This window comes from Artemia sp. Qi Xiang Cuo, chromosome 18 (genome assembly GCF_049724085.1).
Source record: "Artemia sp. Qi Xiang Cuo chromosome 18, ASM4972408v1, whole genome shotgun sequence".
Classification (NCBI taxonomy): domain Eukaryota; kingdom Metazoa; phylum Arthropoda; class Branchiopoda; order Anostraca; family Artemiidae; genus Artemia; species Artemia sp. Qi Xiang Cuo.
In genome coordinates, this window is record NC_142811.1 from 29,797,520 (window position 1) to 29,815,445 (window position 17,926).

Genomic DNA, 17,926 nt, shown 5'->3' on the forward strand with positions numbered 1-17,926 from the left:
AGATACTTTTGGGGGGAAAAGGGCGTGGGGAGGGGACTAGTTGCTTTCCGATCACTTTAACTCTTAAAAAGACAACTAGAAATTTCAATTTATATTCGAATGAGCCTCCTCCTAAGTTTATACGACCACTTTTTCTATCAGAACCTTAAATACCCCCAGGGCACAACTTGCAATCTTTACCCCGGGGATCCGGGGGATGTTATCACCCCTGAAGGCATTGTTAAATGATCTTTGGACAAATATTGAACAAAATGCCTATTTAAAACTTCGGTAGGATGCATTTGAGGAAAAGGGGGCGTGGGGGCTCCGATAACTTCTGGCTCTTAAAAAGGAATTAAAAATTTTAATTTGTAATAAAATCAGCCTCCTCCAAGGTTTATATGACCACCCCTTCCGTAAGAGCCTTATACCCTACGGGGCAAAACTGTCTACCCTTGCCCAGAGCTCTGGGGGATTTTATCAACCCCGACGATTACTTTTGACTCTACAATAGGGCACTATAAATTCCGGTTTCCAATTGAATGAGCCCCCTTGTTTTTACGACTGTCTCTTCCATAAAAACTGTATATGTTAATAATGGACAATTAGCGTAACTTATAACTCTAGCCCTGAGGGTTGCCATCCCCCAAAAATAATTACTGAAACATTCAGCTATGCTGAACAAAATAGTTGTCTCGAAATTGTGATTGGATTTGCTTGAGGATACGATAAGTGTACAGGGAGGGGGATGATTGCCCTCCGACCATTTTCGACTCTTAAAAATGGCACTAGAACTTTCAATTTCCAAACTAATGAGCTCCTTTTGAAGTTTAAACGACGAATCTCTTTCTTTATGAAGCGCATTGGTCAGACAAAAATAAATAAATAATAAATTTGCCCAATTCGCTAATTATTTAGGCAGCACTTTCGCGCTGCCTAAATAAAGAGTGAGATTGGTAACTCTGGCAAGCAAAAACACTGATCTCATAATAAGATTGGGAATCCAAGCAAAAAAAAACTACTACTGCTTCAGTTTCGGGATGAATCGTAGTAACAGATCTTGGTTTACCTGTGGGTTGTTCTGTAAAGCCTTTTCTGACTAATTAGCTCTGGACGTGTATTGAAAAAACCGTTATTCAGTGTTTCCGTTTGGGTTCCTTGCTTCTGTTTAAGGTTTATGGACACTTGGAGGCATGGAGTTGACTGCTTAAATCTACTTCTTGATCTTTTAAATCGGTTTGATAAAAATAAAAAAATCAAATAGTGTTAGAGGGAAAAAAAAAGCTACATTTAATAAGATATTCGATATAAAAAAAACTCTATAGTTATAAAATGAAAATAATCAACCTGATGAAAACGTAATCGGAGACTAATTTCAAGTTGGCAAGTTTTTATACGTAAATGGTGCCTTGAATTAATATCTCTACAACATTTTTCAAATTTTTACAAACATTTAATTAGAATCTTTTACAAACATTAAGAAAAGGTCTTTTCCTCTCAAAGTATTCCAGGTGTCACTGTATTTAAGATAGAAGCTCTATCTATAAATGAATAGTCTAACTTAATTCCAGATGCATCATTACCTTCCGTTGCTTTTCCGGTGCCAGATGAAAAAAGGCATCTTTGGGGCAAAACAAGAGCAGCATTCCAATACATATATGATAAATATTTTGACCAAGCAGATTGGTTCTATAAAGCTGATGATGACACATATGCCATACCTGAGAACATGCGATACGTCTTATCTCGGTACAATACTACAGAACCACTATATTTTGGAGCTAAACTGAAAAAACCAGAAGTAAAGAACTTCTTCAGTGGAGGATCAGGTATGTTTATGCCATATAACATATAGCTAATATTTATAAACATATACATATAGAATAAACATATAGCTAATATTTATATACATGTTAAGAAGTTTTATAAGGTTTTAGTCCCATAATTTCTTTCTTCTTTTTTGGAATAAAATGTATTTTCAACTTGATTTTCTTTGTTCTCTTTTTTGGAAAATCTAGTTCCACCATAAGATTAAATTTTTAAACCACTTTTATTCCCAAAATCCTGATGTATCAATCCATTTAAATGTTAAGTAGCTTAGAAATCCAAACTCTATACGAACTTAGTTTGCTCCTCTAAAGCTAATTTGGAGTCAAGGCAAATCCTTAATATTCAAACATCTGATAAAGAAAACATATTCAATCCTTGAATCGTCCTGATTCAAGCTACTTACAGCATCCGCATGAAGAGCTCAAATGAGCACATCAAGGACATCCACGAGCACTATATGGCTTATTCCAAGAAGGGGAGATCAACATTTCAATTATCAGTACAATCCAAAGATATACTAAATTGGTATAATCTTGAGCCACTTGAGCACAGTTTAGATTTTGTTACACTTATAGAATACGAACTTTAATGGCGTAGAATGTTTTTTGCATAGTAACCCTAGTCAAAGCTTGAGATAAACTGAGAAAGACAACTGTCTTCTGAGACTCCTTTAGCGTTTATTAAAGAGAAAGTATGTACATTAAGGGTTAATTCGGTAATCTTCGAGCCACTTCTGGTTCAAGAGCGAGAATATCATCCAGTTCCCACTATCATCCGAATACCAGTTGACTTAGAAAATCGACAAAGCCGAGGTTTTCTTCCGAGTTCTGTTTTTGTCTTAATTGAGGTCTTTTGGTCCATTCTATATACCCCAAGAGTTTCAAGCCAATGTGAAAAAATGGGTCATTGTGTTCTTTTAGGTCCCTTTTGCTTATTTTGATACCCACTTAACACAACCACAATCAATTCATCCACCATCAGTTCAACCACCATAACCTGACCACCGAACAACTCTATCACCGTGAACTTAAATATATTAAATTCAGCCACCAAACAACTCAACCACCATCAACTCGACCGCATAACAACTCAACCACCCTGAAATCAACTACCACTGAACTCAACTACCTTAACTTCAACCAGCCCACAACTCAACCACCATCAACTCAACCACCACATAGTTCAACCACCACATAGCTCAACCACCATCAACTCAACCACGATCAACACGACCATTATCAGCTGAACTACCACAAGACTCAGATCTGTTTCAGTTTTTGTCTCGTGAGGAATTTTTTAGCTTTAAAAAGGAGCAAAAAACGAACTCTCTATTTTTAATTTGTGTCCTGAAGAGCAAAAGGCGACTCAAATAGAGAAAAGCTCGACTCCAGACAGCAAAAGACGTTGCGGATATTCGTATTTATTTCTTTGCTATTTTTTCATAAAATCCATAACACCTGTAACTGCTTTTATCTTCTAAGTTTATTTAAGCTTCGATCTGACCACAAGCACTGGGGACACACAAACACTGGAGGGCAATATTCCTAAAGTCAACAATTTCCTTCTTGGGGGAAATCTACAATAAGTTAATGGAAAACAAGTCTTTGCAGGTATTTTCATATTCAAAGCATCCTTTTACACTTTCATATTAGCAATTGCTTTCAGGTATCTCATAATGTTTTCTTCCTTAGTGTATTTGACCGTGCCTTGAAAGTTGTTGAGCAAGAGTTTTATAATTTGAAATTTTTCGACCCTTCTGTTGATCAGTCTATGATGCCACCAGATGTTGAACAGCAATGTCACGCTTTGGTCCATCAAAGAGCTTTCAAAGACTTGGATGAGTACATATGAACATACCATTAAGGGCATTCTGGAAACCCTTGTGGCATTCGTAGTCTTATCCGCTTAATTTAATGCACTTTCAATGTGGTTTCAGTAGACAGGTAAAAATCTTGGCAATGCAACTTGGGTTTGGCCACTGAATGCCACATACGAAGGTATCATTGAAGCAATTCAAGACATTCGTAATTATCACTTTGGATAAAATGAAAACAGAGTGAATTAAACACTCTTCCAATATCTTGTAATGGAACTAAAACAAAAACTGAGATACTTTTGAAAGAGATATTAAAATTGTAGTCATTTCCGAACTCCTGATTGAGGACCAGTGCTTAAGCTTTTCTTATGATAGGTTGTTAAAATAGAAAGAAACATCAAGATAACATAGACTTCGAAAACCCAACTCGAAAAGCACTCATAGCAGCTTTTTCAAAATCCGTCAGGATTCTATTGGAATTGGCTCTTAGACCGAGTTTTTAAGTGCTTTTATCATGCCTCAACATGTGCTTTCCACCTTATCAGGCAAAATAAATTATATACATAGTGGATAAGAATCACCAACCTTTTCATGTATTGCATAAAGCTGAAAAAAAAGCCGGGTGAAACAATGAACGTTCCATCACCTAAAAATAGTTCTGCTGTTTCAGGACACTGCAATATATATCTATGGCCCAAAGTGAAAGTTCTCTTAGGAATATTTTGTCCATAATCGTTAAGGTAAAGATCTTGATTCAAATCTGGGACTTCAAAAGCTATCGGCTAAAGTGAGGTTCTCTAAGATTGCAATCTTTTTTTTGTCTTTCTTGACACCCTTTGTAAAAAGTTTTGAGATAGCCATTTTGTTCAACGTAGTTGATTTCCAGATAGAAATTATGTTTTTGAGGAAGATATCCCCCCCCACATCCCCAAGGGTAAGGGTTGTAAATTATGCCCTGAGGGGATATAAGGTTCTTATAGAAAGCTTTGTCGTAGAAAGTTAAAAAGGCTCATTCGATTGGAAATTAAAAGGGCTAGGGTCGTTTTGAATAGTCAAAATTGATTGGAGGGTAACGAACCCCCCCCCCCCTATCACACTCACGTTTTCCCCAAACACATCCAATCAAAATGTTGAGATAACTATTTTGTTCAACGTAGTTGGAAGTTCTGGAAATTAGGTCTTTGAGGGTGACAACCCCCATAGCTCGCAGGGCAATGGTTGTAAGTTATGCCCTGGGGAGTTATAAGGCTTTTATAGAAAGCGTTGTCGTAGAAACTTGAAAAAGGGCTCATTCCATTGGAAATTGAAATGGCTAGTGCCCTTTTAATAGTCGAAAGTGATTGGAAGGCAACTAACACCCCTTCCACGCCGACCATTTCCCCAAACACATCCAATCAAAATTTTGAGATAGCCATTTTTTTCAACGCGGTTGAAAGTTCTGGAAATTATATCTTTGAGCAGGAGACTCTCCCCCCATTCTTCAGGGAAAGTGTTGTAAGTTATGCCCTGGGGGTCATATAAGGTTTTTATTGAAAGATTTATCGTAGAAACTTAAAAGACGGCTCATTCGATTGGAAATTCAAAGGGTTTGTGCCCTTTTTAATAGTCGAAAGTGATTTGAGGACAACCAACCATTTATAGATAGCCATTTTGTTCAAAGTAGTGGAAAGTCCTGGAAATTAGGTCTTTAAGTATGACTATCCCCCCCTCCTCCCCAAAGCCCTCAGGGCAAGGGTTGTAAGTTATGTCCTGGGGGAATATAAGGTTTTTATAGAAGGCGATGTTGTACAAACTTCAAAAAAGGTTCATTTGATTGGAAATTGAAAGGGCTAGTGCCCTTTCTTTTAGATTAGGGGCAAGGGTTTTATGTTATGCCCAGAGGGTATTTTAGGTTTTTATGGAAGGGGTGGTTTTTTAACTTCAGAAGAGGCTCAGTCATTCTCCCTGAAAAAGACTATGTCAATATTAACCGAACAAAATAAATTTTTTTTTTTTAAGTAAAGAACTCCATTAAACCAAAAATGAAAAAAAAATAGAATCAAATTATCTACCAGGCATACAGCTACCACAAATCAGTATCAATAAATAAATGAAACCCAAAACAAATAGAAATTAAAATAAGTCAGACTCAAAACGAGCAGAAATTAATGTGAGTAGAATTCTAAACCCTATGCTTTCTAACAGCTAGAATATAATTTGTACTTTACTGAAAAAAAATTCTTACTAAAATCCGTCAGTTGGTTTCCAAATACAACAAGAGAGTATACACTCGTGTTTGGTGATATTTTGGGGCATATTCGGTATGATACTGGCCAATGAGCCTATCGGACGACATGCGTACAAAATGAACAAAACACATACCGAATGATCTTTATGAGGATCAGAGAAACAGTATTTTGCACTCTCCCTCAAACACGAGACGGAAACCCCTCAGAAGTCATACCAAAGGGAAAGAAAAATTACACCATTGAAAGTGGGGTTTCAATTACCACAAGAGAGTATACACTTGTGTTTGGTGCTATTTTGTGGCGTATTCAGTATGATACTAGCCAAAGAGCCTATCGAACGGCATGCATAAGAAACGAACAAAACACATACCGGATATCTTTATAAGGATCAGAGAAACAGTATTTTGCACTCTCCCTCAAACAAGTGACGGAAACCCCTCAGAAAAGACACCAAAGGGAAAGAAATATTACACCATTGAAACCGCCATGGTCATAAAATCTAGGACTTGAGATTAACTGCCCATACCTTGAGTAGCAAGGGAAATATCATTTTTCCATGGCCAGCACTGATACATCTTTATTTTTGCCCCAATAAATGATTTTTACGTAGAATGTCAGGAGAGGATTAATTGGAATGAAAATTAAAATTTCTAGTGGCAAATTTAATTCACGAAATATATCATGCTGTAAGATTGCCCTACATTTCGGACAAGAAGTTCAGTGTAATTGCTGCTCTGATCTCTGGGTAACCTATTCCTCTAAACGTTCCTTCTGAACGTTTTAAGTTCTAATTCTAAATATTTTCCCCAGAGTTCTTAAAGTAACAATCTTTCAATTTGTATAGTATGATAAACTGAGGTGATTTAATTAGAAATCGGTATAAAAATCCGGTAACAACAAAAATTTAGGCACAGGGAGGAAAGCAAAATTATTGTCTAGGGAACTCCAATTTCTGCGTGTGATCTATTTTATAAATACTGTTTTTTAATTCCATGAAACACTAAATTAGAAAAGATATTCAAACAACAATTTCTACTCACTGTTGTGAGTTTCCCGCCTTAATCCTTAGGGTAATTTGAGTTTGTTCCAATAATTATGTGCTTCTGGGAAGGCACAGTTGAGTTCTTAAATTTTATTAATCACAAATTATTTTTTATCATTTACAGACTAGGCCTTAACTAAAAATGGGAATATAAAGACGAAACTATGAAACCCTCAACCAAAATATAATAAAAATTTAACAAGAATCTTGAGCTATTTACAAGGGGGATCTCCACCCTTTACTGTAATCTAATCAATTTTAGTCAGATCACGTATCTCTTAATTAATCAGAATAAATCCAAAAACTATCTTAACTTATCCAAGAGAACTCAACGCTTTAATAAACAAAATGGGTAAGTTCCCAAAAGGGAAGTTAGACTAAAGTTAGGGTTAAAGAAAGGGGAATTTCAAGGATTCAATTGATAACTTAATTCAACACGGAAATTGGATTTTCTCGGTATAGTCAAAAGTGACAAAAAGGTTTAATATTATTATTTTAACTTTACATTTAAAGAAATTGAGACAAGGCAGGTACTTGCCATAATTAGTTAAAAAGGTTACTTACCAAAAGTTCCTTTCTAGTCTGCTCTCATCACAAGATAACCCCGATTTCTCTCTGATCCGTATATTTCATTTACTTTATTACTTAATTTTGATTCGCTTAGCCGCCTTTCCATTCCGTCTTTTTAGCCAATTCCCTACCTTTTTGTTAAAAAGTAGTTTTTTCCCAGTATTTCGAGGCCTTGATTCTAAAGCTTAATTTGTTGCAACACTTTAGGAAATTCCTCTCTGTTTTATGCAAAACTGGTCTAGATTGGGTCTTCAAATATTTATTATGGCTTCAAATGTCGTTCGATTCTTACACAAAGAAATTTCTTTTCAAGATTTACGAATAGGTATACAAAGAGAAGGTTATTTCACAATTAAGCTAATCTTAAATAGTCAATTTCCACCTGATCTGTTGGAGCAAAGGGGATTCCAACTTTTACTGAAATGCAGTTACCAAATTTACACAAAAATAAAGCCTCCTTACAATACCACAGCAAAGTGGGGTTTTCTGCCAATTTGTACCCCAAAGTATAAATTCCGGCTCCTAAAAGGACCAAAATTCTGGTGATTACAGTTTGTCTTCTTGAAAACTCAGGAAAAAAGTACTTCAGCATGGATAGCACGATTTTCGTGTCTCAAGTGGATTTAAATTGCTAAGCCTGGGATCCTGTGTACCGTAAGAGCAAGGGTTGGATTCCGGGTGTCACTGATTATTTGTTTTGGAACGGGGGTCAGCGGTGTGATTCTGTAGGGTCAGCCAGCGTCAACCAAGCTCTAAATGTATACGTGGAGAAATCTAGGGGAAAAACACTAAAACCAAACATTGCACTCCCAGCCGAAGACAGATGACCAGGAGATCCATATCTGCGCGACGAGGACCATTGGTCAGCATGCAAAAATACTGTATAAAAGGTATTATGCAGAACTTTTCAGTTACCAAAGAGGATCTAATGCAGGTGGTATTGATCTCAGGAATGCCTACCAATATTAAGCTGAAACTTTCATGGAATACTAAGGAGGATATTAAACAATATCAAAACCTCAGGTTTTGATTGTTGCATATCTGCAAAACCTTACTAACTGGTAATGGGTTTTAATTGAAACTTTTAGGGGACGTTCAGAGGATGTTGAAATGAATCAAAAGACGCTAATAGGAACTAATAAATTAATATCATATATTTTAATTCTTTAGCCAGAGACGTGAAAACTGGAGAAACCTTCATTACATTAGTAAATAGCATTTGGGAATGAAAAACGAACCCAAAGTAGTTTTAAAAAATACTTTTTGAGAAAGAAGTTTTTCAAAGAAATGTAAAAAGCAATATAAAACTTAAGGCCAGCAGAAATTAAATCTTAAAGCAGTTCAAACTCAAAACTACTAGAAATTAAAACTAAAGAATAAATTTAACCCAAAACAAACATAAAATATAGGATTATACCAAAGATAACAGATATTGATATAGACGAAGAAATAAATCTAAAAACCAGTAAAGATTAAACTGAATAGTCAAATTAACAAAAATTAATCCAAGCAGGAGTATAGCTACTGCCCCCTTCTTTCTCCTCTAACCATAAAAGTTGTTGAGTTTCCAGGATTTAATACCGTAATATATTAAGTGCTCAGTTTATTTTCATTAGTTCTTTCCAGTCATCTTGACTATAGATATTTTTTATTTGTCTTCGATACATTGAAAACAAAGCTCACTGTTCATTGAAAAACGTCGTTTTTTTAAAGTTGATTTTAAAGCTTTTTAAAAAAAGCTCTGGGTAATGTTCATTTTGCATGTAAGATTAGTTACCCTTTTTATTTGAGATTTTTTTCTAAATTTGTTTAAAAAGAAACCTATTCCTAAAAGAATTTATACACAAATTTTACCTTGCCCTCCATCTACCACTGTTATTCAGGTATCTGCCTCCATGCAAAAAATTTGAGTGGTCTCCCATGCCTCCAGGTGCTGGATGATCTTACTTTGTTAAGGTGATTGGCCCAAAATAGATTCTAAGAGAAATTGAATCCCAGAAGACTAAGAGTATTGATTTTTATTATTGGCATCCCTTTAAAGATAAAATTAGAACGATGTTTCACAATTCCCGCTTTTAATGAGTGAGACTCTCTTGTTTTGTTCAGTTGAAATTTACTTTTCAATGTCCTTCCCAGTCATCAATTCTCCTCAAGCTTCAATGTTTCAAGCTTTAAATGTTTAATTCAGTCGCTTGGCTTGAAGACTGCATTTTTAGTTGTTGTACCACCACATAATACTGAGGTTCATTTTCAATATTCCCCCTTCCCCTCAGTTCAGTGATGAATACCATTAATAGAAGGGTCTAGAATGATTCCTTGAGGCACTCCGGCTACCAAATGGCCATTAACAGCTCTAAAGAGCTGTTGGCGAAGGAAATCCATAAAAGGTCAAATCTGCATCCCCTTCTCACTCTGCGATTACACTCAATCCTCTGTGCCAGCTTTATAGCAAAAGGCATTCATACCAGGAATCAGACACTTACAGCCAAGCTCCTAAGGAAAAATGTTGAAATTTATAGTATAGTTATTGTGTTTTTCCAGTTGTGTTTTCGTGTCTTTAGGTTGTGCCTTCTCCATATAAATATGTAACCTCCAGAACCCTTTTCCCTCACAATTAAAGCAAAAAAACAAATCAAAACACTCCTATCTAAGCGGTTGCCCAGAAGATCAAAACTTAGGTCAAAGCTTAATGGATATGTTTTTAAACTGTTCTTCTGAACAAGAATTTGTTCTACTTTTAGAATCATAGTACCTGCTACTTTTTTACAGGTAGGAATTGAGAATCTCCCATAGTTGATAATTAAATATTGTTTATATAAGTAATGTAATTTTAGGTTATATTCTAAGTAAAGAGGCGTTAAGAAGATTTGCCACTATATCTCTAAACAATAGAACGATTTGTAAAATCAACGGAACAGAAGGCATAGAAGAAGATGTAATAATGGGTATGTGTCTTTTTATTTTGAATCGTCATTTTGTTGAATTTACGAGGCTAGGAAAATTTGAGTATGCTTTTTTCTCCAAAATTGGTAATTACAATTCAAACTGAGAAAATCACAGATATGTGCAGGCCAATTTGACCGCTCAAGTCCTCACTTCATAACTTCTCAGACACACGAAAATGCATCGATAAATAAATACCGATATGGGAGATTAAACTTCCATGAAGCTCAAAATTGACGCTGGATTTCACAGTCAATTTGATCATGTGACTTTCAATTACTTCAACCAAACTGAATTCGGTTCAAACTCTCAAGGCCTATTTATTTATTTGGTTTCAAAAAGAAAACCCGTTAGAGTAGCAAACAGCAGGTAGTGAATCCTTCATAACAATTTATTTGACAAAACATAAGATTTGCGAAAAAAGGTAAGCTGCCACATGTGTTATCGAAAGATCAATGACAAATATATCATCAGCAAAAAAATTATGTATATACTATGATGAGTAAGACTATATCAAATAAGACATAGGTTGTCTCACCCCACCCCCGCCCCTCACAGAATTACTTTGAAGAATTACGCTCGAAGAATTCTTATATCTTTGAAGAATTATCTAGAAATACTAAACTTCAACTTGTATGTGTTGTACTCCGTATGTCTTTCTCGCCCCAAAATAAAATATGTGATGGAACAAAAGTATGAAATCTATGCTCTAATGCTAACAACAAACAAAATTATCTCTTCCTAGAAAAACCTGAAAAAAAGGCTTAAAAAAGGCTTAGCATCATTTTTTTTTTTTTTTTGAACTCAATAGCTAAAGAGTAAGACCCTCTTAGCGAAAACTTGAACTTGAAGACTTTAAAACTTAAACATAAGATTTGGCGACAAAATTCAGTTTTGGCTATTGAAGATCTTTAATATTAAGAAAGGGTACACACAAATTATTTTCCTTTTGTTAATTTTTTATCAATAAAACTATATTCTCATAAATATTTCTGATAGAATTTTATTATAAGTGACTACAAATAATAATGTACCAGCAATAGGCAGAAAAAGTGACAAGATGTTTGGAATTTTACTTCCTATTGATTCCAAAATTCCTGTCTTCTATTGTTTCCTTTTGAAAGAAAAGGGGAATAAATTTGAGAATGAAGACGAAAACATTTTAATGGCAAGTTAGCATTATCTAAGAACTTTTAAACTTTTTTATAACTATTCGTAAAGTTTGTTGGAACAATAGGCTACCTATACCAAATATCTAAATATCTTAGCACTCTGAGGGGCAAATTCTGATTAACAAAAGTTGGTTGCCTTATGAATTTAAGAAGCTTTGTCTTCTTAATATTGAATTAAAAATTCATTCTTCCTGATTAGTATCGAGCTCGTTAAAATGAAATATTTATAGCCACTAATTAAAATTGAGTGAGCTTTCTGACAATTCCCAAAGTTATTTGAAAATTGAACGCTGACTTTCAGCTTTGCTCTGTTTATTGTTCCTCATTGAAATATACTGTAGATTGGTTCTAAGCCATTATTCAATTCTTATTACTTCATTCAAAGAAAACTGATTTTGTTTACAAGGGGAGGAGGCTCGAAAGATCAAGTATGGCTCCAGTCAGTTTTAAACATCTAACAAACAGAAAAAAAAACATGCAGTGTGGGTTTAATATTCTTTAATTTTTTAATTATTCACAGCTAAGTGTCTCAACAATGTTGGAGTAAAGCTGATGGACAGTCGAGATGAAAGAGGGAGAGAAAGGTTCTTACCATTTCAGCCTTCTGACCATTTAGTACCAGGTAAAATTCCCCTGGGTCATTGGTACTGGAATAACGTTTACTATAAGGCCAAAAAGGTAAATTTGATTTACTTAACTGTAGCAGCTTCCGCTCTTTTATTGTGAAAGCTTTCCAACAATTTTTTTTTTTTAAGTGGAAAGCGAAATTAAAATCTTATACGAGTAAAAATGAAATAATTTAGAAAATCAAACTTAAAACGAACAGAAATTAGTATGAACGAATACATAAAACCAAAAACGAACATAAATCAAATTCAATAATAGTCTGTATGAGTTATGTTTTAAAGAATATACATTCACCAGTTTCATTTTTTCAACGATCGATTCCCATTTTCATTGGAACAATTATCCTAAAGGATAATCGTTATATCAAGTATTGATCCCACGGGCAAGCACGTAAGCAGGAATTTGTTTTGAGAAGGAAGTGGGGTGAATTTTAAGAGAGTCAGAAGAATTCGAAATATAAAGGAAAGACAAGAAACTATAGGAATCAAAGATTGAAAATTTTGGGCTGAAGAAGAACCCAAAAGCCATCTTATCCACTTAAGTATGTGTTTCGACTGGTATCCCATATACACACGGATACTTTCACGACATATATATTAGTGCAATAGTCTTTGACAGTACAAGGGTTAATACGATAATTGGACCATGATTCAACTAATATTGCAGCTTGAGTACGAAAATCGGCATCTGCCAATAGCTTCTTCAGAGCAAGGCCTTTTCTCACACTGTGGTTCCGTGAAGTAGTCACAGCCTAAGATGGCGTGAGCAAAAAGAATCAGATGGCATGTCTCTTGGCCCAGCTTCTCTTTCAATTAGTGAATATTCCATATTCGGGAAGCTTTGTTCGACTTTGGCTCAGGTGCAAAGATTAGTTTCTTGTTCAATAGGTCACCATGATAACACAATAGACCCAAAATATCATTACATCTCCAATGACGGCAGTGTCTTAATACCGGAAAGAATCAATAGCAGCTTGCAAAATTGGGACATCTGTATCACCTGGTGCCTGGACTACGACGAAACCCTTTGATCGGAGATAAACAGCCAACGCGCAGATAAACCTGACCTTATTTTTCTTGCTGGACAAGAACTCATCCTTTTTACCTTCAGCTGCATATTTACTGTGAAGAAGATCGCACGGCCGATTATGGGACTTCTCTTCGACTGGGCCATATCTTATATGGCAGCTCTGCCATCGTAGCCGTCGAACAAAATAGTGGCATACCGTAATTTTTGGGTCACGTAAGTAGCATAATAGTCAAGGATTTCGGAGTATCATTCATTTTTAATCCATGGAATTTTGTGCAGAAGAGCTCCACCGTCAATGATATATCGAATGCCTTTGGGAAGGGCTCCTCAAGATCGCAAGCCCATGCTACAGCCTTGGTAAACTATGGATTGTTCGGAAACCGGATCATGTAAGAATTGTCAAAAGTGATGCCAGGTAGGAACACAGTTCGTGTTGAAAGTACTCAGATTCCGTGAGACTGATCCTCTTTGAAAGCGTGATGAACCTCTGAAAAAGGAGAGTGGAGTCCAGTATTTTGCAATCACAACCTAGAATATGCTTTGTAGTAATTTGAACTGCCCTGTTGTTTTCGTCGAAACAAAAAATCAGCGACCAGCTTTCCAGACATGGAGTCAATGATTTTTAAGCCTAAATCTCTAGCAGAATCAACATTGGCTGATTCGTAGGCTGTCAGACCGTTGGTGATATTTCTCAATTAAAGATCCCTAATAAATGGTGATCCTTTTTCTAGGAAGTCGATAACGATCTGGGTGTCTTTACAGTCTTTTATCTGCCACGGCTCGGACGTTTCCTTATGTTGTTCACTGGTTCCATGGGAACTCTGTGACATGCCCTCCATCAGAAGATTCAGAACAGAGCAGACTGGTCGAGACAAAATCCATAAGGATCTTTCAACCTGTGTCACACCAGTTCCATCGGTAAGGCCACTAGCCATTTTGATATAACGCATGAGCTCCTGCTCAATGACAAGATCTATGGAGAGCCAGGCCCAGAATCTATCAGAATGTCTGATCACATGTGTTGGAACCCTTGGTCCCAGTTTTTCAGATAAATTTCCCTCCCAGATTCATTTCTTTGGGCCCCTTAATTATTTTCCTTCCTTTTGTAATAAATGTTAATTTTCCTATTATTTTTTGACGCCATTTTGGGTCCTCTTAACTGCGTACGTGTTTAATTCACCACGAGGGAAAAAAGTGCGCAGTTAGGGAGATTGACCAGTATATTAGGAGCCCTGGTATTGGCTGGAAAAATTTATTTACCACCCCTAGTAACCCCCACCGCGTGCTGCGGTTAGCGGGCTGGGAGAATTTGTCTTTTTTCAGTTCAGTTCTTTTTGTACGTGTAACTGTGAATATAGTAAGAATTTTTCTATGTACCTATTTTACTTTTCAGCTTAGGCCGAGACTAAAGGGTTAATTAGAAAGTCTTATCGGTAAACTTTGGCTTTAAATGTGGCCATAGACCATCCGATCACGTTAGTATAAAGGAACCGTTGGGGTAAGAGCGGGAATCTCACTAACATTTGGGCCGACAAGGGAATCTCCCCTTCGAGTAAGTGGCATAGCAACTCTTTGCGCCATTTTTGCCTTTAATAAGTGGTGACCCCGCACATACACCCCAATAAGTGGTGCCAGCGGTAGCTAGCACTACGAACATTGGTGGCAGCGGCATAAGTAAACACGAACATTGGTGGCAGCAAGAACAGGAATTATTAACAGAGTTGATAATAAAAGAATTTTGCGTTTTCGAAGAGACAAGTAATTTAGCCTACAAAAGTAGCCTATTGTGGTTACAGAGGCTATATATAAAAAATCGCAAAGAAAATTTTTTATCTGAGCTGTGCTCAGTCGGATAATAATAAGTAATTGGAAAATTTACGAATTAATATATCACGCAACTAATTAGTATTCAAAAATATAAGGCTAAAATTGCTGCGTGTCAAAACAATTTTCCGCGAGAGAACCGGAAGTTGAATGGATAAAAGAATTTTCATTTAGACTGAAGAGGTAATTTGAAGTTAACGGAATTTTGGAATTATGTCGGACAGAGATGAGATTAAAAGGGCGAGTGAAGCCCATAGAAAAATTAGGAAAATCGAAAGAAAAGCTAATATGGAGGCCTTTGAGAGAGAGCACCGAGAATATGAGGGGAAAATGCAGACTGAGAAAGATGAAATTAGAAAGAATAGAAAACAGGACGAAAGGGCTAGAGTAGCCTATAAAGAAAGAGACATGAAAGAAAAGAAAAATAGAAGTGGAGAAGAAAATGCCCAGTTGGAGGCTTTTGAGAGAGATCAACCGAAAAATTTCTGACTTCCGGATGTATGGAGACCAACTAACCTTAAAAAGGCTAGCTATAGATTAAATAGTCGTTCTAAGATATTTAGCAACCAAGAGTTTCTAAAAAGAATCTTGTCTAAAGACATTAATCATAAGCTTTTGTTAAGAGTAGCAGAATTCAACGGAACTAGCAAGGTAGAAGATATTGCTTTCAAAATACTTCTGGAGTCTTATAATAAGAGATTAGAATTACATGAAGAAATTGTTAAGGAAAACGAAAGGAAGCGAATATACAACTTAGCACTGTTGTATATTCGAATGTACAAAACAGCACTTAGAGAAAATTTTCAACCCTAAGAAGAGTTAAATAAAAGGGTTGACAAAGTTCAGATGGAAATTATTGGTTGGGTTCTTCTATTAATTAAGAAAAATTCTAGACCACAAAAAGTATATACCTCTACTTTACATAAAATAGTAGAAGAGAAAATAGAGGAGGAAAGACAAGAACGCATAGAGGCTGATAGAATAGCCAGAGAACGAAAGGAAGAGGCTGATAGAATAGCCAGAGAACGAAAGGAAGAGGCTGATAGAATAGCCAAAGAACAAAAGGAAGAGGCTGATAGAATAGCCAGAAAACAAAAGGAAGAGGCTGACAAAATAGCCAGAGAGCGAAAAAAGGTGAACGATAAAATAGCTAGAGAGAAAGAAGAAAGACATCACCAAGAGTTTAAAAGAACCATGATAGGCCTAATAGAGGCCCGCTGAGGAATTCCAGAAAGTGAGATTTTATCACAACTAACTTCTAGGCTGTCAGATAGCCATAATAATTTGTCTAAGAATCAATCGCAAGAAAATGAAAATGACCAAACATTAAACACTTTTACGAGAAAATATACAACTTCGCTGACTAGGGGGGAAGGTGGACCGGCCCATAAAACAAATGGGGTCGCTGTGCCACCCTTTTGGAAAAACGAAATACTGGATACTCGGGTTTAAAATGTTGATAATCCAAAAAAAGGGGATGCGGAAGTAAAAAGACCACAAAATATTGAAAAAAAGACGCGCGAAATTGATTTTTCAGGAAAATTACGAATAATAGAAAACTTGAGAACACTTTTAATGAATATGAGACGATAACAAGAGCAGGCCAAACTGAAATGCTGATTGTACCAGAGAATAAGGAGATGAAATTCACTGTACGCGCTTTTCCTCGGAAAGTTCGAGAAATTTTAGTAGAATATGAAAAAATAAATGTCGGAATTCAATTCCCATTTGATAACGAAATATTTGTTTCTGCGGTAAAAATAAAGAAGACTAGAAGAGAGAAAAGAGATATTAAACAGAGCTAAAATTAAGTAATGCAGTAAAAGATACTGGAGACTGGAGTCCAAATTCGATGTAACGGTAATTTGTTATTTTGCGTGATTAACAGAATAGACGAAAGTAGAGACGAAAAGAGTAATGCAAAGAAGAGACAAAATTGTGATATTCAGCCTGTAGTGGCGAAAAATAAAAAATTATCTTGGCTGCGCCTAGCTTAAATAAATAATAGGGAGAAAAATAAAAAAATGTTGGATGGTCTTGGCATTGAAAACATAAATAATAAGTGGAAAAAAGAGGTCAAAGACCCATGGGGAATAAAAGAAGATGGTTACAAAAGAGAGATGAATGACCTAAAACGGGTTGGGGGAAAGTTAGGAGATATTGAATGTCGAGTCGGATTGAAAAAACTTGGAAAAGAATCTGATATTGGTCTGATCACCTCAAAAAAGGGTTTGTTCCTTTATGAGGGGGTGGAATCCCTTGGTGAATATCCCCTGGGGGAAGACGTGAAAGATTGCCCTTTTCCTCAATGCACAACTGGCGGACAAGTTGTGATCCCTTTACTGAAGCCTTGTCTTTCCAGTCTTCAATATTATTTTCACCCCTCATCGCCGAGCATTATTCATTCGATTATTTTAGGGGATGGGACCCAGAGAAAAGGCGATTCATGGTTCGCGAAAAATTTTACTTCATTCCCAGTACCCTTATCGTTTTCACAGGCCTTTGTATTTTCAGCCTTAGACTATTTGAAATTATGCCAAGGGGCAATTTACTTTTTTATCGAGATGTGGAGTTATTTCCACAGATGGAAATTAGGAGGCTAGTGCAGCCAATTTTTCACGATGGCTGGCATCATTGAAAGTGCCAGAAACTGATTCTCTGCTCCTCTCAAATGTAAATTCGTGAGAGCGAGAAAATTTGTTGTTTTTGATTTGTGTTGTGCATAATGAATTCCTAGGAATCTTGGGGACTTGGATTTTCAAAACCGAATGCGCATGTTAGACGATCTAGACCATGGTGGTCCTACAGTGGAGACGTGTCGAGGACGATGGATCCAGAGCCAAACAGAGGAAGCACAGGCATTGGT

General features: G+C 36.2%; 1 protein-coding gene across 3 annotated transcripts in view; it reads left to right on the plus strand.

Moving 5' to 3' along the window:
* Positions 1–17,926, plus strand: part of LOC148941400 (glycoprotein-N-acetylgalactosamine 3-beta-galactosyltransferase 1-like) — an 880,586-nt gene that overhangs the window by 264,737 nt on the left and 597,923 nt on the right. For all 3 annotated transcript variants that reach the window (XM_089104532.1, XM_089104533.1, XM_089104529.1), the window contains 3 exons: positions 1,551–1,808; positions 10,300–10,410; positions 12,101–12,258. In XM_089104532.1, coding sequence (XP_088960658.1) covers positions 1,551–1,808; positions 10,300–10,410; positions 12,101–12,258 — 527 coding nt within the window. The remainder of the gene's footprint in view (positions 1–1,550; positions 1,809–10,299; positions 10,411–12,100; positions 12,259–17,926) is intronic.